This window comes from Cnephaeus nilssonii (genome assembly GCF_951640355.1).
Source record: "Cnephaeus nilssonii genome assembly, chromosome: 7".
Classification (NCBI taxonomy): Eukaryota; Metazoa; Chordata; class Mammalia; order Chiroptera; family Vespertilionidae; genus Cnephaeus; species Cnephaeus nilssonii.
The window spans coordinates 23,799,886-23,827,041 of NC_137078.1; the positions used below are offsets into that span (position 1 = coordinate 23,799,886).

General features: G+C 44.9%; 2 protein-coding genes and 1 pseudogene across 7 annotated transcripts in view; 1 reads left to right on the forward strand and 2 right to left on the reverse strand.

The window, feature by feature from the left end:
* The window catches only part of JARID2 (jumonji and AT-rich interaction domain containing 2), a 290,912-nt gene extending 286,694 nt beyond the window's left edge, over positions 1-4,218 (forward strand). For all 5 annotated transcript variants that reach the window (XM_079776852.1, XM_079776851.1, XM_079776850.1 and 2 more), the window contains one exon: positions 2,425-4,218. In XM_079776852.1, coding sequence (XP_079632978.1) covers positions 2,425-2,607 — 183 coding nt within the window. In that variant the 3' untranslated portion in view covers positions 2,608-4,218. The remainder of the gene's footprint in view (positions 1-2,424) is intronic.
* Positions 4,219-4,493: 275 nt separating this feature from the next.
* Positions 4,494-27,156, reverse strand: part of DTNBP1 (dystrobrevin binding protein 1) — a 152,199-nt gene continuing 129,536 nt past the window's right edge. The window contains exons 8-10 of the mRNA XM_079776853.1: positions 17,961-18,113; positions 6,764-6,907; positions 4,494-5,385 (exon numbers count right to left, since the gene is read on the reverse strand). Coding sequence (XP_079632979.1) covers positions 5,168-5,385; positions 6,764-6,907; positions 17,961-18,113 — 515 coding nt within the window. The 3' untranslated portion in view covers positions 4,494-5,167. The remainder of the gene's footprint in view (positions 5,386-6,763; positions 6,908-17,960; positions 18,114-27,156) is intronic.
* On the reverse strand, positions 17,994-24,046 carry LOC307103002 (5'-nucleotidase domain-containing protein 2-like; annotated as a pseudogene). The gene is made up of 2 exons (XR_013815263.1): positions 22,543-24,046; positions 17,994-18,113 (listed from the first exon to the last, which is right to left on the reverse strand). The product of XR_013815263.1 is annotated as a 5'-nucleotidase domain-containing protein 2-like (transcript).

Genomic DNA, 27,156 nt, shown 5'->3' on the forward strand with positions numbered 1-27,156 from the left:
GGCTGGTTGGCAGGTACAGTCCATTCGGCTCCCGTGGGTGAGCGCGCTTCCTTCAGCCGACGGGCCTGCAGGTAAAGCCAGGCCCCCAGGCTCTCCGCTCCATGCAGCGAGCACGGGGTCCCTCTGTCTGCTGTCACCCCTCCAGTTTCTCATAAATACTTCCTGCAACACACGGCCCTGCCCCTCAGCGGGCACCTTTCGCTTCTGACTGGCCCAGAGCCCTTCTTGAGGATCCCCCTCAGATTGCCATGGGGACCTGTCACCCATCCTGGCCGGCCCACTGCTGCGCGCACTGCCACCTGGGGGCCCTTCCCCCAGCCCTTGCCCGCCATCTTCCGCAGCGTGGTCCCCTCAGGCGGCACGGTCCTCAGAGGCCACAAGCCATGTACAGGGCACAACCTGTGCAGCCGTGGGCCCTGCCCGGAGCCCCCTCCGGCTCCCCTTAGGCTTCCTGGAGGTTAATCCACACGAAGCCGTCACACACCCGGGTGCCCAACAGGCCTCTGGGGCGAGGGGGCCTCCGTGGGAGCCCAGCTGTGGGACAGGTTTGGTGAGTCTTTGGCTAGGTTGTAAGATTGGAGGCTGAGAACAGATCTCGGCATCTTGGCTTTTTAAGAGCACGTCAGGCAAAGCCAGGAACCACTTTGCCCGTCCACCATCGCTGTAGCAGCAAAGGGCTTCTGGAACAGTTAAAAATACCCTGGTGTCTGACAGCGGGGCCTCTCCAGGGCGATTCCGAAGCTCTCCAAAACGTGGGTGTTTCCACCTCCAGCCGTCTTGTCGCGAGATGTCTGATGAGACCAAGGTCCTGGAAGAAGAAGAATCCCACACGTGGGGCCTGTCGGTCTAAAGCTTGGTTGGTGATGTTCTGAAGCCGCTTGAGCTCCCTGTGGCCTGGCCTGTCTTAGCAAATGAAAACCTGCAAGTCCGTTGGGAAGTTGGACTTTGTAATTGCAGAATTTTTAGCCCCGGTGTGCATTTTGGAAATGGCCCTGAGAGCACCACAAGCTCTTTTTGACGCCCAGCAAACAACCCCGGCCGGGCCGTGGGCCGCGGCGAAGTGTGGGCTTCCTCGTGCTGTGGAGGTGGCTTTAGTCCCACGTCTCTGGGTTTTACCACAGCTCATCTAGTCATCACTTGTTACATGTTTATGTCTAAGTGTCCAAATGGCCAGAGGCTGTATCTCACAAATATTCAGCCCTGCCCCTTCCCAGGGCGTCTTTAACTCTCTCCTTTCAGACACTTTTCCCTCGCTGCCTTTACCCTTTCATGTCTGTATGAGGAGCCTCCTGCTGCTGTTTCCAGAAGGCGGGAGGCAGGCAGGACCTGGCTGGCCCTCAGGCCTCTACGTGAGTAAAGGGGTGGCCACCTGTGTGCCCTGTGGCCACATGGTTCCCTCCATCCCTGGCCCAGCAGGTGTCATAAAACGTTATGTCAGAGCTACATGACATTTTGATATTTTTGTGTGGTTTCTTTTAAAACTGGATGATTATGAGTTATGTTACAACTGTATTTTTGATACCAACAGATAAATGGTTATCTCGAGTGAATTTTAAGAACGCATGTTTTGTTTGCCATCTCTCCTTCACAGAGGGAGGGAGGAGGGAACAACGGAAACGTTTCTAGTCAAGTGTTTGCGTTCATTTGCGAGACCAGGTCAAATAGGCTGGAGTGTCAGGGCAGCCGGTGAAACGGCAGCTTCAGGCCTGTGTCACCACCCAGGGAGCACGTTGAGAGGACCCGAGGCCTGGAGCCCACGGGTCTTTTCTCCTAGATGCTCATTGTGGAGGCGGCAAGCTGAGTCCTCCCCTTCCTAGGTGGGGCCCCGGGTGGCAGCCGGCTAATCTCTGAACTCCGAGGCCGCAGGGGTCATTCACAGGTTCCTGGTCTCAGGGCTGTGCGTCCCGCTGTGTGGTGAGGGAACTGTACCTCAGGTCCAGGAGTAGACCCAGACTGGGATACAGCTTTTAGGAAACAATTACATGGCGAACTGTGCAGTTATAGGACGATGTGTTTCAGGCTTTAGCACATTAGTTTGTCCACACCTCGCAGCCACCAGGAGATGCTATCAGGTTAGCCGACTGTGACAGGCCCCTCGGCCTGTGCTGTGCTGGCTGTCAGGTGAGGTGCAGCGGCTTCTCCCGAAGACGGAAAGCGTGTTTTAGGTGCGTCCTCAGAACTGCCTGGCCTATCTTGTTCTCTAGCCTGCTGCATCCTCAGACGCGACGCGATTCCTAAAGTCTGTCCCGACTTTCCTGCAGCCCGCTCCTCGGGCAGCGCTCAGAAGTCTGTGTGTGATGCGGTCTGATGAGGATGACTGGCCGCTCTGCCATGCTGCCCGCTCTGTCTCAACGGTCCTGGTGTGGTTCTGGGGGCAGCACTCCTGGTTTGTTAATTCTTTGTCTTCCTTCCAACCCCTAACAGGAACAGATCATCAGTCTGGTCAATCAGATCTGTGGCAAGGTCTCTGGTAAGAACGGCAGCCTGGAGAACTGTCTCAGTAAACCGACACCAAAACGGGGCCCCCGCAAGAGAGCGACGGTGGACGTGCCGCCCTCCCGGCTGGCACCCTCCAGCTCCGCCCGGAGTGCAGCGAGCTCGTCCTGAAGCTGCCCACCGCGGCCGACTGAGATCTATTTTTTGTAATTACCATATTCTAGTTTGGAGTACTTGCTGTAGGATACAAGCTGTCTTTGCACTAGCTCTAAAGAAGATTTTCTTCTGGTTTTAGAGAACTAATTTTGTTTTAGCATTAAACTGTTGAACTTTTTTTTTGTACTTAGAATACCTAGATACTGCAGTCAGATTTTTGAAACTGCCGTATATTCACTGTTTTAAAACCCTGAGGGGCTGTATTAATTTGTATCGCCCCTGTGCTGACAAAAGCCTTTTTGTTTGATTTTTTTTTTTTTGTAACTGTTGGGGGAAAAATGATTTTTTTAACCCATTTTTGAAGAGGGTGAAGTTTGGAGAACAAATTTTAAAACTTTCAGTCGTGAGATTTTTCTAGAGAGGAAAGGGGTAGGAGACACACACACACACACACACACACACACACACACACGAAACTTGAAAAGAAATGGCTTTACTTTGGCTGTCTTTTCTTCAGTCATGTGCAAGATGAGTTTGTAATTTTTTAAATCGGAGAACCCCACTTTGTTTCTCTGGGCGGTTGTGGCAGCTGAAGGCGGACATTGTTTCCTGACCATAGGCAAAATGAGGAGATTTGAGTGACGAGGTTCTCCTTACCAGCACATCACTATGCATCTAAGAAAGAAGAGAGAGAAGAGAAAGACTGCCTGTCTCGGAGGGGTCACGTGCAGAAACCTGTGCCTGATTTCATTAGGAAATCCATTCTGTTATTTTTTTGGTGCTGTTGGCTACTTTATCAAAAAACCCTTCAATAGCATCCTTAAGGGAAGAAAAAGAAAAAAAAGTGATTGAAGCCGTAAGTGCTTCTTTGTCATAGATGTGCAATCTTTCTAACATTCCATCTCATCTCACTGCTTGTTTCACACCTCACAAGTCAGCATTAATCTTCTTGTTAAATTTGTTTTGTTTAGGATCATACTTAGAGCCACTAGGAGGTCTGCAGTTCTTTTTGAATGTGAAAATGCATTTGTGCTCATCTTGTCTATTTTTTCTCTTCATGTTGTAACAAAAAGAAAAAAAAAGAAAAAAAAAGAATCCCATCCTTTTGTACATATGCCTGTAAATTGTTTTAAATACTTGAGCCTTTTTCTCAGTGGGCGTGGGGAGGGGGGGTGAGAAGACAAGATGAAGAAAAGCCTTACATTTCAGTTTCTTCATCGGTTGGATTGGATGCTTACAGGGTTTTTCTTGTAACATTTATAAGTGCTGCTTACATCACTGAACAACAACACAAAAATAATAATGGAGTAGCTGTTGCCCTTCTCCAGTTGTGTGTACAGTATGTGTGGAATAAAGAAGGGAAACTGTTTTCACAAGCTGTTCTTTGTTTCATAATTGGATTCATCGATCCCGTAGCTACCCATACTGCACTGAGCTTGCCAGTGGGACTGTCAGGAACGTCCTGTGATCCACTTTGTTGGTTGTTGTTGCAGAGACTGAACTGTTTTGGAATATTTAACAATTACATAAACGGAGTCAAGTGTTTCCAATGTGGTTGTCCGGTTTTTATGGCCTTGCTGTGTACTTTCCCTCTTTTTGACAGTAAACTTCTGCCTATGGCTTACAGTTTGACATTTAATTTATTAGCGCTGCTCTGCACTCTTCCCTTGGGAGGGAAGACTTCATGTTGTTTATTGCCAGTTTTTTGTTTACTTTTCAGGTTTGTACTACAAGGTTTAATAATAAAAACAAAGTTTTTTGGACATTTGTCTTGTGGAAGATGAGTGAATGAAATGAGCTTTCTTTTCCGGTAAATGGGTGGAGGGTGAGAATCCTCCCTTAGCCCGAGCGGCAGACAACACAGCCCGACCCGGCTCACCTTCCTCTGCTTCTGGCCCTTTGAATCCGAGCAAAACCAAATGCCTGCTGCTTGCCTCTTGTTTCCCAGCCAAGGCCACTGGGAGCAGCACTGAAGGGCCAGGCCGCCCCGCCCTGGGGGTGGGGGTGGGGCTGGGCGCCAGGCTTCCCTCATCCTGAGGCCGGCCAGCTGGGCAGGTAGGCCACTGGGGGCAAGGGGGGGGGGCCTATGAGGAAAGCGGGAAGGAAAACCCCACCCCTTGTCAGGTGTAAGAATGGCGCATGATTTGTTTGTTTCCTTTGGGCCCGGGTGCTGCTGCTCTAAAGCACGGTTAGTTGCGGAGCTGTTGATTTGGTGGTGAAAGCCCACTTTGGTCAGTTTAGCTACAGCTCGGCTTTGGAGGAAGCAGGGCTTCCTATCTGTGAAGGCCTTGCTCGCTGAGGCCACGTGGAGACCACGTTACCCAGCCCGCCAGCCCTGCGGGCTCCTTCCGCCCTCTAAAGCCTGAAGGTGCATGTGTTCGGGAGCCTTTCTGTGCAGACTGCCACGTACTCTCTCCGTTAACGTCCTCACACTTTATTGTTACTTTCCTTTCAGTAAGTTTCTCAGGAATTACTGGCAATTGCGTGACAATCAAGAGCCTCTGTCAACCACCTGCCTTCAGTGGGATTCTGCACAGCTGGGTCTTCTCAGCGGCGCTCAGGGGCGGTGCCGGGTTTAGGAGTCACTGTCGTCGCTGTGTAAAGTGGCCAGGGCAGTGTCCACCTCAACTCCCTCCTCATCAGACTGAACGACGGGGGACTCTCCGCCTTCGCTGGAGTCCTGGGCGGCTGGGTCCGTGCAGCTGGAGGATAAGGAAGGCGGCTGCGCTCGTAATTCCGAGAGATGTGGAACCGGGAGAGTAATTTCATTCTGACCAGTATTTGATTCAGGCCCTGCAAAACAGGAAGAACCCTGTGATAAAAGTATCACCATTTAAAACTGCTACTGAAGATGCTGGTCTGAACTCAGGCTATTAGGAAAGGTGTCTGTTTTGCGGTGAGCTGGGCCTACAAAGGAGGCTCCCACGGCAGTGCAGGAGCTGTCCCTGGAAGAGGCTCCGTCGGGTGGTCACCGAGGCATCCTGGGGCCCGCCCTGCCCCTTCTGCCCCTGGGACAGACAGGAAGACCCTGAGCCCGCCCCACCATGTCCAGGGAAATACTGTGATGAAGGCCCTGGGGCACTCACTGCATTTCTTTGAGGAGCATCCCATGTAACCATGATAACCTAGATTTACTCTATGTCTCTGCAAGTAGTCATTCAGAGAAAGTAATGCTAAGAGAAAAACTCAATCTTTTTTGCATTTCTCCAATTTCATGGGGAGTCAATAAGTTCTTAAAGGAACCAAAGCATATGCAGATGATGGAGTCCCTGTTTCAAAATCTCTTCTTGATTCTGGGAAAGGGGCCAGCATTCCTTCCCACGTCCAGTGTCCCAGCCTCTCAGCATAGGGCTGCCCTCCTGGGGACAACTCTGTTCTCACAGATTTGCTGGGAGAGGAGGACAGAGAAGTTGAAAACAACACAAATGGCAATAACTCTAAAGGGCGTGACCTCAGAGGCAGTGGGACTGTGGTGGCCGCAGGAGGACGGCCCTTTGCCTTTCCCTTGTGTGTATGTGGGACAGCCTCGATGCTTGCTCTGTAATGATGTGTGTATAAGAAGACCCCCTAAGGTCTGATCGGAAATTTAGAATGAAGTGAGCCCATGTATAGGCTTGTAACCTCAGTAAGTACTTGCTGAATGAATGTGAAAGTTTGGGAAGGCATAAAATGAAGTGCGAGTGCCCACAGGGTTGCACCTGTCTTTAAAAATATAAGCCAAATGCTGAACACATACCTTGGCCTTGCCCACAACAAAAAATGAAATAAATATCAGCTGAATGAAGGGGTAAGAGTTAAAGATGACAAATGCATGCTCAGACCAGCACCAGGTGTGTGAGTCACAGGCCATCTCCCACCTTCCCCCAAATTCCAGTCCTTGAAATAACCACAAAAACTAAAACTCAAATTCTGAGACGGAGGAGGTAAAACAGGAATTAAGAAAGTCCCCTGTTCTTGGACGGTGTGTGGGTAGAGCACTGGACATCTTTGAGAAATTCGTGACAGAACAGCTGTTTCATTTGCCCACCATTGTGAGACCAGACACAGGCAAGTGGAAATGGATGAGAACAAGCAGTTGCCTGCGGCTTAGAGATCTGTGCATCGTTACCCGATGTCTTCCCTCTGAAGGAATAATGGGGTGAGGTTTTTATGCAGGTTGGTCACCTCCTACCTAAGACAGGGGACAGCATGGCATTATCTTCTCCGCCTGAATTCAAAAAGACATCCAGGGCCTCCTGGTCGCTCACGTCCATCAGGTCCATCTGCTCCAGCATGTCGACATTCACCTCCATGGACGACATGCTCCCCATGGGCTCTGGGAATAGAGTGGCACCAGAAGACTGACACTTTATCTTCAACAATACTTTAAAAAGCGAACTTCAATTCATTAGGCTAACTGCGCTGCATTTTCTAGGTATAAAATATCTCCTGCTACTCCAAACTTTAAAAAACACAATTGGGAGCAATATAGTAAATGCTGCATCCCAGTTTAATACTTGAAATCTATCCGAGATTAACACTGGTTCCCTAGCAGGTTTCCTGTTCACCCCCAGCCCTTTGTCTGCAGGTGCTGCAGACAGACCCACTTCTGCATTCAGCAGTTCCTGGCTGCTGGGAGAAGGGCATTATCTGAAGGAGGGGAACATTCCTGCAGCAGCATGAGGTGATTAGCAAGCTCCCCACCACACACATCTCTGCTTCTGCCCCCAAACTCTGTTATCATTGCAGTTGAAGTTTTACTGCCCTTGTGACATTTCTCTACTCGTCAATCTTAGCAGCAATGTTAGGGCATTAGCAAGCTGGGGAGATGGAACCATGAGCCCCTGCAATGAAAACACAGACTAAAAAATAATAAAATCAGCCCACCAGCAAAAAGAACCTATAAGACTTTAAAGAGTCTGACTCAGCTGGGTACCAGGTAAGAGATGCCTCCTGAGTCTGGAGTTGACATATAAACCACCTCTGTGGTCCAGAAAAATACAGCTGGTTAAGTCACCCCAGGCATGATGGTGCCTGGCAGACGAGCATACACGTTATTTCTGGATGAACACACCCTTAACCTTGCATCTCAGAGGCATAGAAAAACAAAGTCCATTTTAATACAATCCCAAACTTACAGCACACACATGGAAATAAGTCAGAAATAAGCTCAGTATTAGCATTCTTTCCCAATAATTTTAAATAACTAAGCATTTTTAATCAAATAAAAGATATTAAAAAATGAACAAGGTAGAAAAATTAGTGCAGGCACTTGAGAAAGAGCCAAATAACTTGCAGATAGGGAAAATCTAATCACTGAAATTTAAAATTCTGGGCACAAGTTAAACTGAAGATTATTAATGAGAGCCAAAGAGAAAATTAGTAAACTAGGAGACTGAATAAATTCCCCATTATACACAAAGGAAAAGATGGGAACTAGGAAAGAGCTTAAAAGTGATGGAAAATGGAAAAGTTCACACAGTTCTAATGAGAGAATGTGGGGAGCAGCCATATTCAAAGGCTGTTTCCCAGGCCTGCTGAAAGATCTGAGGTCCCAGATTTAGGAACCAAAATATATTCCAAGCAAGACAGATAAAAGAAATCCTGACCTACATCAATTGTAGGGAAACTGACAGAACAGAAGAGGAAGGGCAGATGAAGAGAGAGGTAAGGTCAATGCCACCGCTAAAATTCCGTATCATTAACCTGCACTTAAGATCAAGTATAAGATGGCAAGCACTGTCAGGAACCCTGGCCATGAGCCTGCTCTCAGGAAGATGGTGGTGAATCCCAGAAGGAAGGTCTGAGCTGCAAGAAATGTTCAACAGCGGAAAGTCTCGTTTGTAAGTTAATAATACAAAACCTTGAATAAACTCATAGTAGTGTCCAATTGGGGGATTTACTCTGGCAGAATTAAAGGACTGAGCAATTTTGGTAGGAGGGGAAGGCTGCGATGAGAGATGAAGCAATGTAAGACCCTTGTTGTATTTGGTATGAAGGGGAGAATCTGTGTTTAGTCACCACAAAATCAAAGTTCAGCACTAAAAGAAAGGGTAAATAGTATGTCATTTCTACTTTTAGCTGGGGGAAAGTTTTTTATAGTTTAGACGATCCCCCTGAAGTGGCAATATCCAAAGCAACGTAGTCAGAAGTCCGCCTTCTCTGCATCAGACCTGACCAGGGCATGGACCTTGTCACAGAGCTGCTTCACATCCGCAGCCCGATGGATCCAAGGGACACCGGTGCAGTGTTCTCCTGGAGCTTCCAGGCTGACTGGTCAGGGCGAACTGGATGGCACAGTGGTCAGACTTGTTCTGTGGGTGGTGGGCTGCTAGAAAATCAGTGACGTGCAGGTTTTGTGTGGCTGTGGAGGCCACCAGCGTGGCATTCTGGCTTTTGGCCTTGCTTTGACTTGAGTTTTGAAAGGGGCAGAGGCTCCTTTTCTGTCTGTGCTGCCCTCTTAAGGAGGGCAAGAGTATATTTTTAAAACAAAGGAGAGAAAAAAAAGTGGACTAAAAATCATAGAAAGTGCCACATAAGGTAGTAATGAAGTCAGGTATGTTAGTAATCACAATAAATGTAAATGAACCAAATTTGCCAGTTAACAGATTATAAAACTGAATTACTAGTAAAGTGATAAAATCTAGCTACATTCTGTTTATAAGAGACACTCCTAAAACATAGACACACAAACAGTAACATTTTTTAAAGTGGAAAGTGGGCAAACAACTTTAAGAAGAAAGCTGGTATAACTACATTAATATCAAACAAAATAGATATAAGAGGAAACAAAAGCAATATTGGGCTAAGGAGTTATACTCACTGATTTTTTAAAGGTTTACTTTTCCAGGTAGATATTTCAAAATTTCTGTGTGACTATAAAAATGGCTAGAAGGACAAAGTGTAACATCCATAGTCATGGGGTGGGGTATAGGAGGGTTAAATATACCTCTTTGAAAATTGATAATTAAGCAATCCACTTGATTAAATGGAACCCATAAAGAAACCATGCCTATCATTTAGAATTTTGTTCTCAAGTGCACATGGAACATCTAGAAAAGTTCTCTGTAATGGGCCTTAAAGTAAGTCCTGAATAAAAAATATGTATATATCAAAAACCCATTCTCTAACCACAGTTGAAATTTAATTAGAAATCAGTAATAAAAAGTAACTAGAAAAACAGTCCATAAGTCAAATAAGAAATCTTACAGGAAAATTATAAATACCCAGAAACTATTACTTATCAAAACTGTAGAATAATATTAAAGTGGTACCCTAGTGAAAAATTCATAGCTCTGAATATCTTAATAAGTCTAAAAATTGAGTCTAAACATTCAACTTAAATTAGACCAAACAAAATCAAATTTAAAAATCCCAGAAATGCCCAGCACTACAGAGAAGAAATGAATGAAATAAAGACATAGTGGAAAGGAAGAAGAATAAAATGAAAAGTTGACTCTTAGTTGAAAACACTTAAAAATGAAAAATTTAAGATTCATAAAAAAGCAATAAAAGTCCCAAATTAACAATCTGAGGAATGCAAAAGCAAACCTAACCCCAAATATGGTAAACACTAAGAACTATGGACATTATGCTAGTATATTTGAAAACTAAGGACAAGCTGGGCAAAATCCATAAAAAATTTGCTAAAATTAACAAGATATAGGAAGTCACTATTACTGGTCAGAGAAAAGGAACAGGTAATCCTCACAGAGAAATCACTGGTCCCAGACAGGGTCAGAGGCAATTCTCTCCACCACTCAGGAAATAAATGATGAGATCACTGTGTGCACCACAGAAAATCCCAATCCCACTTAGCCACCAGTTCTCACTTGGTGCAGAAACAATGCAATTCCAATCAAGCTCTGGACAGGGTTTTCATAGAACTTGGAAATCTGACTTTAAAATTCATACGGAGGGACAAATTCATATAGAAATAGCGAAGGCAACTCTGAAGAAAAAAGAATGTTATAAAGTGTGTGTAGGGGCAAGCAGGAATCGCTCCACCACATATATCAAGACTTCCTGTAAAACAGGGTCCTGCACCGAGCACTACTGGCACTTTGGACCAGATAATTGTCTGTTGTGGGGCTGCCCTGTATCTTGTAGGATGTTTTAGCAGCATCCCTGGCCTCTACCTACTAGATGCTAATAGCACATGCCTACCCCAATCACAGCAAGCAAAACTGTTGCCAGACCTTGCCAAATGACCTCCATGGAACAAAACTGCTCTCAGTTGAGAACCACTGCTTAAATCATTATAATTAAGGTAGTATGGTTTTGGCTTGAGGCTAACAAATAGAAGAATAGAACAGAAAAGAGAGCCTAGGAGAGACTCACACTGCATGGAAATTGACCATGTGAAGCAGTGGAGAAAATGCTCAAATAGTTACTGCTTTGGGAAAAAATTAAAATTGGACCTGTAGCCCATGACATAAACAAAAATCAAGTGGTGTGGACTTAAGAGCCAAATATAAAATGGAAATTTAAAAACTTAGTAGGATGTTCTTACAACTTGGAGTTATATTAAATATATACTTATATCCTTCTAACAAACCATTTTATACATCTGGACTAGTTCTTAACATTCTTTTAATATCTGAAGCAAATATGGTAAAATATTAACATGCTAAACCTGGAAACAGGTATGTTACATTATTTTCTGTTCTTTTTTGAATATTTAAAATTCCTAGTTAAAATGAAAACCAGCCCTGGCGGGTATGCTCCATGGTTAGAGCATTGACCTGGAAACCTAAGGGTTGACGGTTCGATCCCTGGCCCTGGTCAAAGCCTGTGCAGCAGGGAACCAATCAATGTTTTGCGCTCGCTCTCCCCACTTCCCTCCCCTCCAGCTCCTCCCTCCTTCCCTTCCTCCCTCCCTCTCATTCTTTAAAAATCAATGGAAAAAATATCCTCAGGTGAGGATTAAAAAAGAAAACCAATGATGGATCACAGTAAGTTTCAAAGTTCTAAATAAAACCATCGTGACAAGATAATCATACAAAGTTAAAATCATAAACTAGCAATTGTGTTTGAGATATTTTTGCATTCTGGATTGTATCTTGGGGGGGACACTGAATTTCAGGATAGGTGTATATCTATTCTATCTTTTCTAACTGTTACTTTTACCACCAGCCCTAACATCACCTCTTCTTTCCGCAGCACTGGGTCCACTCTGGAACACCTGAGGGCTGAGTCAGTGTCGGAGGGTACAGGGGACACCCCTGGCTCCAGAGGTTGGACTTTGCTGCATTGCCAGCTCAGCAGAGATGCACAGGATCCTGAGGACTAATTGTGGGGATACACGGGTACAGAATAGGGCATCTCCACGGTGATCTTTTTATCACTAACTGCACTGTCAATACCCTGGCACTCGGCAATAAAATGAAAGAAATAAATGCTTTCCCAAGAAAATGGGAGTCAAGTCAGGTGGAAGACAAAAGCTGGATCAGGGTCTTACAAAGGACCTAATTTTGTTTACTGGTATGTTGATCTGCTGGGCATGTGCAGGTCCAGGTCCCCTCTGCTTCTCAGCATGCTGGCACTGCCTTCACTCCCCTTCCAGCACACGAGATTCCCTGCTCTGGGTCCTCCAGCCTCACCACCGATCCAGTGCTCACAGATACCCCTTCACCCTTTACTCTGGTCCTTTTCTGGATAAAACTTCCCATGCCTTTGTCTTAATTAAAAGATGATGCTTTAGAAAGTGAGAAAGATTCAGACTTGCTACTTCTGATTTAGTGGAATGAGTCCAAAATATCATGTGATTAAAAAAAAATATATATATATATTTCAGAGAGGAAGGGAGAGGGAGAGAAAGATAGAAACATCAATGATGGGAGAGAATCACTGATTGATTGCCTCCTGCACACCCCACATCAGGGATCCTGGACATGTGCCCTGACTAGAGTTGAACCGTGACCTCCTGGTTCATAGGCAACACTCAACCACTGAGCCATGCTAGTTGGACGTGATTTTTTATTTTGATTGATTCCTCTAAATTAAACGTCATCCCTGGAGATGAACACAAGGTAAGAAAGGAACATGTGACTCGCCAGGCTGGGCGTCTCAGGGATGGCTCTGAATAGGCTGTAGGGACATGGACATACTGCTTGTCATTTGTGAATGTCTTCAACTCTAGCTGAAGCAGAAAGCTAAAACACCCACATCCTCATTTTCTTCTTTCTTTCAAAACCACACATATTGGCAACATATGCCTGACTCCATTTTTTTTACCTTAAAAAAAAAAATGAGCCCAAAACTTTTTTGAAACTTGATGAAAATTATTGTTTTAAGAGCTCAAAACCAAAAACCAATTCACTTCCTTAATGTTTAACTGCTGCCTGCTCAGCATGTGGTGATGAGCACATTCCTGCCTAGCACCACTGCGCTGGTCCCGGGGCCCTGCATCACAACCAGCCCATCTGCCAAACAGAAACGGACTCTGAACCTGTCATGCTTCTCTCAACCCACTGGGGTGTTCATGGGTCTCCCTGAGAATAGGAGCTTCTTAAGAGACACTTCTATTTTCTCTTTGCCTCCTCTGGGCCTAGGAGTGTGCTGAACAGTTAGCAGGTGCTCAGGAAACGTCTGCTGCACTAAACTGAATGAGGGTAGCATGAAAGTGTTTAGCATAAGAATTTCTATTCCTGTTCTCTTCATGGTCCCACCTGCTCTCAATGTAATGTCTCATTGTGCTCAAATTTGTAGGTCAAATTTGTCAGGGTGTCTGTATCTGAATGGGCTGAATGTTTGTGCTCCCCTCAATTTGTATGTTTAAGCCCTAACCCTCCTTGTGATGGTATTTGGAGGTAGGGCCTTTGGGACACGATTAGGTTTAGATGAGTTCATAGGGTGGTGCCCTCAGAATGGGATTAGTACCCTCCTAAGAAGAGACACCAGAGAGATGCTCTCTCTCCATCATGTGAGCAGAATGAGATATATTAGTAAGCCAGGAAAATAACCCTGGCAGGAAACCAAATAAGCCAGGACCTTGGTCTAGGACTTCCAGCCTCCAGAACTGTGAGAAATAAATTTCTGTTGTTTCGGCCACACACAGTCTGTGGTATTTTGTTATGGCAGCCTGAATGGACTAAGACTGTCCTTCTCAGCTCCTGCCCATGATGGCACAAATCTGTGGAGCAAAGCAACAAACACTAAGGAAGCTGAACACTGCACATACTCTGAGGAAACAGGCTGACTTTCCTAGATGAAGACTCTAGGTCAGTGGAGTACAGAGAGGGAGAGCTGACTGAGATAAAGAGGTTAAACTTCAAATCCATACTGTGAGTTTAAAAAGCATTGTCAGAGATTAAAATGGCAGTGGAGTAACTGGATGCTGCACGGATATGCTCTCAGGTCCAAACTGGAATTATAACTAAAATACAGAAAAACTTCCTGAATAATCAACAGAAGACTCACTGGAGCGAACCCTGATAACCAAGGACTGAAAGTGGAGACCCCATAGAGACTGGTAGGAGGGGCAGGGAGGCATGAAAGGGCTGGCTGGGCCCCCACAAGCAGCAGCTGAAGTTCTGAAGGGATATCTCAGCTGTGGGAGGTTGCCACTGAGAACTCTGGGGTCTAATTTCCCAGCTGGGCCCCTCAGCAGAGAACACCAAAACCGAGAAGATACCCACGTAATATCTGGCTGTGAAAAGCAGCGGGGTTGCTGTCTGCCAGGGAGAGATGGTTAGAAATTCAGGCACTCTCTTAAAGGGCCAATGCATAAAATCCCCTGTGGAGCCACCCGTCTTGTGCTCCAAAAGAGGAACAGCAGAGTGGACTGGAGCTCGGTGAGCAGAAGCCAGGACCAAGGACTCTGGGTTAAGAGCTCAGAAGGCAGACACCCTGGTTTCCTGTGCTGAGCCATTCCCTCATGCTGCAGATGTCATCTTTCTCATGCAGACAATTGCTACACAGGCAGCATTGCCTGGGGGGAAGACAGCTGACCCACCCTATTGGAAAACTCCTTGCCCCTTATGAGACTAAGAATAATAATTAGCCTCCAGGCAGAAACAATTACTGTTGAAGAAAACTCTTACCACACCTGTGGATGATTGCCTGAGGGCAGATCAAGAGGAATCCTATCAGTCTTGTGGTTTCTGGAGGCTTTGAGTCTTTGCCTGATCTAATTAGTCAGACACAGCTTTTGACACCATCCTGCACTAGAGATTGAGAGGTGTAGTAGATTACCTAATACAGAGTCACAAACCCAAACAGGCCATATATGACAATCTATAGTGAACATCGTACCCAATGGGGGCAAAAACTAAAACCATTTCCACTAAGAACAGGAACAAGACAGGGATGTCTGCTTTCACCACTCTTATTCAACATAGTACTAGAAGTCCTAGCCACAATGATCAGACAAGGAGAAGAAATAAAAGCATCCAAATTGACAAAGAAGAAGTAAAACTCTCATTATTCACAGATGACGTGATATTGTACATAGAAAACCCTAAAGACCCGACCAAAATACTACTAGAGTTAATAAATGAATTTGGCAATGTAGCAGGATATAAAATCAACACCCAAAAATCAATGGCTTTTTATATACCAATAATGAATTCTCAGAAAAAGAAACTAAACAATCCCATTTATCATTGCAACAACAACAAAATGATACTTAGAAATAAACTTAACCAAGGAGGCAAAAGACCTGTTCTTGGAAAACTACGGGATGTTGAAAAAAGAGACAGAAGAAGATATCAACAAGTGGAAAAATATGGCATGTTCATGGATTGGTAGAATCAACATCATTAAAATGTCCATACTACCCAATGCCATCTACAGATTCAATGTAATCCCTATTAAAATACCAACAACATACTTCACAGAGCTAGAACAAATACTCCAAAAATTTATATGGAATAAAAACAAACCTCAAAGAGCTGCAGCAATCTTAAGAAAAACAAAGTTGGAGGAATCACAATACCAGAATTCAAGTTATACTATACAGCCACTGTAATCAAAACAGCCTGGTACTAGGCACAAAACAGACGTATAGACCAATGGAACAGAACAGACCCCCCAGAAATTGATCCAAGCCATTACGCTCAACTGCTATTTGACAAAGGAGGCAAGAGCATACAATGGAGTCAAGACATTTATCTTCAATAAATGGTGTTGGGAAAATTGGACAGATACATGCAAAAAAAAAAGAAGAAGAAAAAGAAAAGAAACTAGACCACCAACTTACACCATACACAAGGGTAAACTCAATAAAAGGCTTAAATGTAAGTCGTGAAACAATAAAAATCCTAAAAGAATCCATAGGCAGCAAAATCTCAGACATCTCTCGTAGCAATATGTTTACAGATACATCTCCTAGGGCAAAGGAAACTAAGGAGAAAATAAACAAATATACTACATCATAATAAATAGCTTCTGCACAGCAAAAGAAACCATCAACAAACTGAAAAGGGAGACCACTGTATGGGAGAACATATTTGGCAATGATATATCAGATAAAGGGTTAATATCCAAAATATATAAGAAACTTATACAACTTAACAAAAGGAAGACAATCCAATTAAAAAATGGGCAAAGGACCTAAATAGACACTTCTCCAAAGAGGATATACAGATTGGAGAGACATGAAAAAATGCTCAAAGTCACTGATCATCCGAGAGATGCAAATTAAAATGACGAGGTATCACCTCACACCTGTCAGAATGGCTACCATCAATAAATTTACAAATGACAAGTGCTGGTGAGAATGTGGAGAAAAGGGAACCCTAGAACACTGCTGGTGGGAATGCAGACTTTTGCAACCATTACGGAAAACAATATGGACTTTCCTAAAAAAATTACATATGGACTGCCATTTGATCCAGTGATCCAACTTATAGTAATATATCCTAAGAAACCCAGAACACCAATCAGAAAGAATGTATGCACCCCTATGCTTGTATCAGCACAATTTATAATAGCTAAGATCTGGAAACAGCCCAGATGCCCATCAGTAGATGAGTGGATAAAAAAGCTGTGGTACATATGCACCAAGGAATACTATGCAGCAGTAAAAAAGAAGAATCTCTCACCCTTCGAGACAGCATGGAGGGACCTGGAGAGTATCATGCTAAGTGAAATACGTCAGTCAGAGAAAGGTAAGTATCACATGATCGCACTCATATGTGGAATTTAAGTAACAAAATAAACAGATGAACAGAGTGGATCCAGAGACATGGAAACATGGAACAGAGTGTGGAACCTCAGAGGGAAGGTGGGGGAGGTGGGTGGGTGGGAGGTAATCAACCAAAGACCTTGTATGTATATATGCATAACCCATGGACATGGACAATAGGGAGCTGAAGACCTGGGATAGGGGAGGGGAGGGCTGGAAAGAGTCAATGAGGGAAAAAGGGAACATATATAATACTTTCAACAATAAAGATTTATTTTTTAAAAATAAAAAAGCATTGTCTACATAATGCAGTCTTCAGTGCATTCTGACCATTCACATATTACCGTTCTTTTGTTTTTCCTACATTATTTTCTTTCCTGGTTCTTTGATTTCTTTAACCTCTCCTGGGGTGGACACAGAGCTGACTGACCAGGAACAGAGTAAGGGTAACAGAGATAAACTGGGGGCTGTGGTGAGGGTCTGTATAGAGAACAACATCCACAGCCAGGCACCCCAGGGAAGTGTAAGAGAGCCAAGCACAGAGATATCTGGGAAGGAGAGGGGTTTCCAGAGGTGAGATGCCCAGGAGGACAGAAAGGCAGGTAGTCAGGGAAGCTCTGGGCACTTCTCCACACTGTCTGGGGCTGGGAGGCTGCTCCTGCCCTCTCGCCCACCTGCCCAGTGCTTCCTGCTGCCCCCACCACTCCCAGGTCTTGGGAAGGAGGGGCTGATAGAGGAGCCGGTAGCTTAATAGTATTTCTCTGCTACTTAGTTTGCTCTTGGGAGCTATGAGATGCAGCCTAACATTCATGCATCTAGATGTTGATCATAGCACAGTTATAGAAGTTCAACTAGATTCACCCTGACAATGAAGATACAGGCTTTAAAACATCTTTCAAAGAAGTTTTAATATCAGGGGAAAGATCCCACACAGTATTAAGAAAAAGTATAAAGCCAGATATGTGTACAGTTTGATACCAATTATATAGACTCACACACGGAGACTGGAAAGAACCATCTTAAACAAGTACTAGGGATTATTCTGTGCTGTATAATTATGGGTAATGCTTCTTTTCTCTTTTTTTCATTGACATATTTTATGTTTTCTAAATATCTTCAACTAAAGCCCAGAACTATAGAGAGGCGAAAACAATGGCAAGCCAAATATGATGCATCCACTGTGATTTTGGGGGACTTTACACCACACCCCTCGGGGGTACACATGGCACCACCTCCACACCCTCGGGAAGCCGCCACTTGCCTCGCCTCTCCGTCTGCAGGCGGCCTGTGGAAAGGTACTGCTCCACGTCCTGCTGGAAGGCTTCCTCAAAAAACCGCTGCCGCTCCTTCAGCTTCATGTGCTGGGTGTGTTCCATTTCCAGGGCCTTCTGGGTGTGCTCGGCCTCTAGTTCCGCTAAGGAAACAATAACTTGGGTCAGGTTTGAAAAGAAACTGAGATAGGAAGTGGGGATAAATACCTACTCACATCTACCCTCTAAGCTGATCGTGTCAAACTCTGGAGGGTGCCCTGACTGTAACAACCACTCCTCCCTCCGAATCGGCTGCACTGTTCCTGCCACCTTTGCTCATGCTGTTCCTCCGCCTGGAATGACCTTCCCACCCACATCTCCCACTCTTCCCAGAAGACATGTTCGTCTTTCAAGACTGACTTCTCAGTTAATCCCTCAACTCAGGTAGAATTTGTGCTCCATCCTGAGGTTTCTGTAACACTGTGAGCAAACTTCTGTAGCTGACATGCATCACAGTACAACCGGTAAAGACTTGGACTTCCTGGAGAACTGTGACCATGTTATTCATTTTAATAACTTATCACCTCGCTCAGAGCCGGGCACATAGGAAGGACTCAATGTTTCTTAAAGAGCAACAATATAGCCATTGTGGTCTAGTAGAAAAGGCTTTGCTGTTTATTAACTGTGCAATCTGGCTAGTAGGTTAATCTTTCTGAACCTTACAGTACTCATCTGAAAATTTAGGACAGAAATATTATGAATCCAATATGAATGTGGAACTTAAGTGAAATAATGTGAAAGAATTGTATAATTAAAATGAGCAGTGATCCTTCAAGGCAGGGCTGAGGAAGTAAGAAAACAGATCTCAGCCTGGCTGGCACCCGTTTCAGCCTGGGAGACCCTGAGCAGAGAACCTGGTCGTCACACCAGACCCTGACTTCTGACCTACAGACTATGAGCTAATTTTGCTGTTTCAAGCTGTGGTTATAGTGATTCATTCTGCAGCAGTATAGGGTACTCCAAATGAGCTGTCTACATGAATTCCAGCCCTGCCCAAATCTGACTAGCTGGAGAATGGAAGAGAAACAACTTGAGTTCTTTACCTTAAACAAATACTGTGCAACACCTACACTGTGCAGACACCGTGCTTGGATGAGTTTGGCAGGAGAACAAAATTTCAGCTACCTTACTGTCCTGGGGCCCATAACACAGTAAAATAATTTCACCCAAGACACTCTCCCTTCAGGTTCATCTCTGGGGAGTGTCAACAACTTTGGGATATTAGAACTCATACAACGCAAAAACCAAAAAACAAAAACAAAATGTAATTAAAATACATAGAGGATCTGAATAGACATTTTTCCAAAGAAGACATACAAATGGCCAACGGGTACAAGATAAGATGCTCAACATCACTAATCATCAGGGACATGCAAATCAAAACCATAATGAGATACCGCCTCACACCTGTTAGAATGGTTATCAAAAAAGACAAGAAATAAGTTGGCAAGGATGTGGAGAAAAGGGAACGTTTGTACATTCTTGGTGGTACTGTAAATTGGTGCAGCCACTATGGAAAACAATATGAAGGTTCCTCAAAAAATTAAAAATAGATCTACTATATGATCCAGCCACCCCACTTCTGGGTATTTAGCCAAAGGAAATAAAAAGGGGATATTTAAAAGATATCTGTACCCCCATGTTGACTGCATTATTCACAATAGCCAAGACACAGAGAGAGCCTGAGTGTCACTGGATGAATGGATAATGAAGATGTATTTATAAAAAACGTAGTATCAGTCGGCATGAAGAAGAAGGAAATCCTACCATCTGAGACAACATGGATGGGTCTTGAGGGCACTTTACTGAGATAAGTCAGACAAAGACAAATATTGTATGATATCACTTCTATGTGGAATCTAAAAAATCTACTCTTAGAAACAGAGTAGACTGGTGGTTACCAGGGGCTGGGTGGTGGAGGATGGGGGAGATGTTGGTCAAAAGGTACAGATTTGCAGTTAGAAGATGAGTAAGTCCTGGAGACCTAATGTGCAGCACTGTGATGATGGTCAACAATATTGTGTTATAAAAGACGAGGCCCGGTGCAGGAAATTCATGCATTCGGGAGGGTCCCTCAGCTCAGCCTGGCCCTCTCCCAGTCCAGGAGCCCTCGGGGGATGTCCGACTGATGGTGGGGAGCGGGCCTAAGCCAGCAGTCAGATATCTTTAGCGCTGCCACGGAGGCAGAAGAGGCTCCTGCCACCGCCGATGCGCTTGCCAGCCTTGAGCCTGGCTTCTGGTTGAGCAGTGCTCCCCCTGTGGGAGCACCCTGACCACCAGGGGGCAGCTCTGCATTGAATGTCTGCTGCCTGGTGGTCAGTGCGCATCATAGTGACCAGTTGTTCAGCCATTCAGTCAATTTGCATATTAGCCTTTTATTATTTAGGATAATTATGTGAAGTGATGGAGGTGTTGCTAACTCTACAGTGGTATTTATATTGCAATATATAAATACAACAAATCAACATGTTGTACACCTTAAACTTACACAATGCTATTTATCGATTATATCTCAATGAAAAACTCTAGGATGCTATCAAGAAATTTTTTTAAACAACAAAAAACACACCATAGCAATATGTACAATGATCTACTAGCTCCATATGGCTGCCTTAGTCATTGCCCTACACCCACAAACACTCAACATCACAATTCACAACTCTGAGTTTTATAAAATCCTGTAGGCATGATGTATCTTAAAAACTCGATAATGGAGTATATTTTTATTCCAAACTGGTTACAGTATCCAATACTTAGAATATTCTGGGCATTCTTCCATTGTAATCTGCATATATGCAAGAAATACAAATTTATCATTAACCAAAGCAACACAAACAGGAAAGCAAATCTTCCCAAGGATATATAATCCTATATAATAAAAGGCTAATATGCAAATAGACCGAACGGTGGAACAACCGGAACAACTGAACACCGGTTGCTATGATATGTGCTGACCATCAGGGGGCATGTGCAAAACATGGTGGGTGTCGGCCACGGCGGGATGGTGGAGCAGGTGAGTGGGGCGCCAGACCAAGGTGGGGTGCTGGTTGCTGTCATTGGGGTGAGCCTCTGGTGGTTATTGAAAATTCTTTGCTCCCACAAACGGTGGTCCCACCTGGCACTTGCACCTGCTGCTGGCGCCAGCCCCGCTTGCACCTGCTGCTGGCACCACCACTCACACCCACTGCCAGCGCTGGCCCTGCTCGCACCCGTAGCCAGCGCCAGAGCTGCCGCTCGCACCCACTGCTGGCGCCAGCCCCAATTGCTCTGCACCGTCAGTGGGTGTGAGCAGGGCTGCTGGCAGACTGGAGACTGGGGGCTGTGGAGGGAGGGGCCGGTCAGGAGGCGGAGGATGGGCCAAGACCCGCCACTGTGCCCACTGCAGCCTCGCAGCCCACAGTTCCTTTCAAGGTGCACGAATTTGTGCACTGGGCCCCTAGTTCTATGTTTAATACTGATGATGTGCATTCTATATTTCCACATCACCCTAACTTACACATGTACCTCACATCTTTGTTTACAGGGAGATGTAACCTGAAAAGATCACAGGTTCTAAATCAGTCAGTTGGGCTGGGGTCTTATCCCTTTTAGCAGGTGCTTCTGTGCCTCACACCACAGCCCTCCCTCAGCCTACCTCTGATTTCAGCTGCAACTCTGGAAGGCAGCTCTGTGGGATCTCCTTCATATGCCCATAGGCCCCACCGCAAGGCCATGCCTGTGAGCCTCTGTGACTTTCTGGGTGGAGTATTCTCCGAATCCAGGAATGGACAAGCTAGCATAACACGTTCTGGGGAATGAAGGTGGCTTTCATCCGAAGGCTGACAGAAGTCCGTGTACCACAGCTCAGTCTCCCATCCTTTGGGTGGATGACTCTAGAAGTCATCTGAACACGACTCACAGGTCCTGGTGGAGCTGCAGACCCTTGACTGTGGCAGCAATTTGAATAATCCATCCCTTTACTAACTTTTCTTCCTTGCTTGCTCTCTCTGCTCTCTCACTCCTGCTTCCTGGGATCACCTCCCAAACAAACTTCCGGCAGCAAAATCCTCATCTCGGGCTCTGCTTCCAGAGAAACCCAGGCCAGGACACCTATTACTAGCTAGAATTAACTTAATCTCTCTGTGTCTCCACTTCCTCCTCAGTAGAAGAAAGGTAAAAAGACCTATTTCATAAGGTTGTTGGCAGAATTACATGAGGTAACACATATGAATCGCCAGACATACGGCACTGACCAATAGCTGACAGCTAATGTTAATACCAGCACTATTTAAAACAGCAGATTCTTAAAAAGAAAATATGAAACATTACCAGGAACCAGACACTTCAGAGCTAGTCACCTCTCAGTGCCCTTAATAAATCTGCAAGGAATTCAGAGTGCGCTCCCAAGAGCAGAGAGAAGAGGACTGAAGAGGACGGCTTTCCCTCTGTCTCCCTTCAGCCCAGCCCACCTGTCCCACGCCCCGCATGCAAGGAACAGACATCCCTGAAGCAGATTCGGGATGCTTCAAACACTTCACACAAAGGCCAACTAACCTGTTAAAAGACAATTACAGAATAAGCAGCTCCAAAACAAAGATCAATGTAGAAAGCATCAAAGGGATTTTCATGAAAGACGATGCTGTTTGAATTGAATTAAGATTTTCTAGAGATATACTTATGTAACTTGGAAACTTTCATTCTTCTCAAGACTTCTGCTTCAGTTCCGTTCTCTCATGTTTCTCAATTGTAAGTCCTACTGTTTTTGTTTTTTGTTTTTTGGGAACGAGATCACTTTATTCCCTGTCTGGACAGACGCTGCCCAGAGTGGGCGGGGCAGGAGGGGCTGGGGCCTGTTCTGGACAATAAAGGTGTCCTCAGCGGATGTGGGCCAAGTCACTGAGGAAGGGTGTCTTTAGGCAGCCTGTACAGAGCTGGTCCACCCAGGAGTGGCGCCTCCTGCTGCGGGGGCAGATGGCGCGTGTACAAGGTGAAGTCTACAAGGTAGTTGAGCAGGCAGCTGAGGGAGGCCATGTACAGGTCAGAGAAGTGCATGAGGTGCCCTGAGAAGTAGGTGGGGTTGTGAAAGGTGCGGAAGATGCTCCCAAACTGAGCACTGAACAGGGCCTTGGTGATACACCTCAACTCCTGCCGCTCCTTCATCCAGAAAGCCAGCACCTGCCATGACTCGGCATCCTGGTAGGTCTGCATGCGTTCCAGCAGCCCCGGGAGCGCCTGCTGCCACGTCAGCGAATGCCTGTACCGCTCCGTGTAGATGATGCGGATTTCAAGCTCCAGCTCAGGGATGACGGCACCTGTGCGCCAGCCGTGCGCAGCATGAGGTCCTCCAGGTCCCTGAAGAGGCGGTCTCCGAGGCAGAGCACACAGGACCCGCGCCATTCTGTGGGACGCAGGAAGTCAAACACATTTCCCTGCCGATAGATCCTGACCTTTTCCAAGTTAGTGATGCGGTCCCACTGGAGCGAGCCCTTCTCATCAAGTTTTCTGAAAGGCTTGCGTGGGTCGGTGAAGAAGCTGGGCCTGTCCGCCTGGATGATGACCACATCAAACAGCTGGCACCAGTCGGGACCCACCATGTGCTGTATCCCCTTGTCCACGAAACTGAAAGGGCTGTTGGTGATGAGGAACAACTGTTTCCCTGGTCCACCAGGCGGCTCAGGACGGTGAACGTCTCATCCCCTCTCAGGATGTACTTCTCCATGTCCCGTTCAATCCACGAGTACCTGAGGCCCTTCACGTGCACATCTCGAATGGCATCCGTTACATCCTTGTAGAGGTGCGCTTGGTCAGACTCCAGGCCATGGCCCAAGAAGTGGTCCACCACGCAGGAGAGCAGTGCCATCTCTGGCAGCGAGAGGATGTCCATGAACTGCTTGATGGAGAGACCCTTGCCATAGAAGTCGCTCATCTGGTAGGGTGGGATGTGCTGGGTTCCCTCACAGGTTGATCACTCCTCATCTGGCACAGGTTGCAGGCCCCTCTAGGCCGTTCCCAGTTGCACATAATGGAAGGCATCAATCTTCATCAAAAGGCTCTTCTGAATGTCATAGTGGAGGCCACGGATAGCAAAACTGGGATTGTAGTCGCACTTCCGAATGCCCTCTGGGTACTTGTAGTGCTCAATCAGGATGTCCCAGGCGGCACTGAAGACCTCGGGATGCAGTGAGTCTGCGTACTGGGTCAGCGTGTAGTCATAGTTGAAGCCATAGGCCTCGACATCATGCAGGCGGATCTCATTGTTGGCATAGATGGCTGCTGGGTTCAGGAGACTGCAGAGCTCAGGGGGGCAGGAGGTCACGCATGGTGAGGCCCGCAGCGCAGCCGACGCCAAAGCAGCCCCTTCTCTCTCAGGCCCTGTACCTCACCCAGGTGACCCTCTTTAACTCATTTTAAATTGGAGCAGGACTGGGCCTTCCACTCTAAGGTGGTGGGCCAGCAGTCACTGGGCCTGCCAGATTCAACCAGTCCTGCGGATTTTTATCTTAGGTTTTCAGTATGGCAATGAACTCTAATCATGTCTCAACCTCACAAAAGGGGAGGTTTGGATTAGGAAACTTAAAATAACATTTTTTTTAAAGGAAGAAAACAATTGTTTTAAGTTTTAAGACACTTTACACACTTGTTTGAAATACTTCAATTGCCCTGTGTGGGCACACACTGTTTCAGAGCTCCTGGCACCTCAGCGCTGCCACTGAGCGAGTCCGACGGTGAGCAGTCACACTCCAGCTCCACACTCAGGCCTCGGAAGAAGAGCACACAGCAAAGGTGGAATTACTGTCCTGCTCAGCAGCTGGGAAGATTCACCCTCAGCCACATGCCTGCATGAGGATGTTTTAATTCTGCTGTTTGTCCTAGAATCACCAACCCAGTTTTCACCAAGAAACAACCACATTTGGGAATAGCAAAATGATGAAAGGACATCTGAGGGAATATTTCAAATCTAGAGAGTGAGTAGCATGTAAATTTAGAATGACTCTAGAAAAATACAAATTATGGACATCTTCCACAAGGAAAAATGATGCCTTGTTTGCATTTATGATGTCATTTATTATACTGGGGAAAGCAAAACAAATACAAAGATTTATACAACTGCAAAACATAGCCTTAAGATTAAAAAAAAAACCCATGAAAGAATTGCAGTAGTTTTTCTACCAGGAGTCAGGTGTAATCATTTAATTCCTTTATCAACCCAGGTCTGTTTCTTTTTTATTTGAACACCAGATCATTGCTTAAGTTTTATCTGACTGCAACTTCCACTTTAGCAACCACTACCAATTTCAAATGGATAAATTACTCGAAACAACAACAAAATCCCATTACCAGTGAAGATGGCATAATCAATTCTCAATTATAAATTTTAATGAGGCATGAGGGTTCCATAAAATATATGGAATACTTTTTAAAATCCATCAGGCTCATTTTAGGAATCATTTCAACCTATTCCACAGCTACTAGGTGCACCGTTTAATAATGGCGAATTTTGTAATCAAAGAAAACACAATAATTTCAAGAGAAGCATTAAAAGTGCTTTATTCAAAGTAATGTCCATAGCTAGCTACACATCTCCCCATCTTTCAGGTAATTTGTGGATACTGTCCCAATAGAACTTTTCTTGTTTTGAGGCAAACCATTCAGAGACCCAATTTTCCACTTCTTCATACATTTTAAAATGCTGCTCAGAAAGTGCATGTGCCATCTATAGGAACAAGTGCTAATCTGAAGGAGCAAGGTCTGGTGAATACAGTGGGTGGGTTAATACTTCCCAGGCAAGATCTGTTAACGTGTCTTTAACTGGTTTTGAAGTGTGTGATGGTGCATCATCATGAAGCAAAATTACTTTGCCGTGTCTTCTGGAACATTCTGGTCATTTCAACCATCAAAGCGTGGTTCAAATTGATTGTTTGTTGTTGGTAGCGATCAGTATTAACAGTTTCACCTGGTTTTAGAAGCTCATAATACACCACACCTTCCTGATCCCACCAAATGCAGAGCATTGTCTTCTTTCCGAAGCAATTTGGCCTTGCAGTCTATGTTGATGGTTGACCTGGATCAACCCATGATTTTGTGCATTTGGGATTCTCAAAATAAATCCACTTTTCATCGCCAGTCACAATTCAATGCAAAAAAGACTTTCTTTCGTGCCGTTGAAGCAACATTTTACTGATGACTTTTTGATTTTCCATTTGTCTTTCATTGAGTTGATGTGGCACCCATTTTCCTTCCTTTAAAATCTTTCCTATTGCTTGTAAACGATCAGAAGTTGTTTGCTGAGCAACGTTTCATCTTTCTGCAAGTTGTTTTTGAGTTTGACACGCATCTTCATCCAATAATGCTTGTAATTATTGGTCTTCAAACTTTTTCGGTTGACCTGGACGTTCTTTGTCTTTCACATCAAAATCATCACTTTTCAAGCGTTTAAAATAGCGTTCACAAGTATCTTGAGATGGAGCATGTTCACCATAAGCTTCCCAAAGTATATGATAACTTTTTCTTCAAAATAATGAATTAAAACTTCCTGCAAGTGCTCTTTTTTTTGGCACGAAATTCAACATTTTTAAGTGTAAAAATATCTATGATATTAACACCTTCAGCAAATTTGACATATGAAGTTTTGAAGCTTGTTGCCAATACAACAAAATAGCATACATATCAAATCGTATATATATATCAACATATGTGTAAGTCCATCTATTGAAAAAAAATCTGCATTATTAACCGGTTCACCTAGTAAGCCTTTAACACCACTGCTCTGCCAAGTAGCGAAAGACAGTGAGGTGCTGGGCCTGAAAATGGCCCCGCAGCTGCTGGGAGGAAGGGCACAGGTGATGTGAGGACAACCAGGATAACCCTCTCTAGTAAACGAGTTAGTGAGAACTTCTTCAATGTTAAAAGAAAAACAGTAAAATTTAAATATGAGTTAAGAAAAATTTTGGCAATCTTTACATAATATTAAAGATTAAGAGAATTTTTCATCCAAGATAAATAACAGACTAAAAATAAATTTAAAACCTATGATTTAAATATTTAGAGTTCAGATGTTTTTATACTGTTGGAGAGTAGGAGAGTATGAATTTTGTGATACTAAGATACATATGACACGATCAAGGCAGAAATGTGAAATCTCTGAAAATTTCTAAACAAATTTCTCAA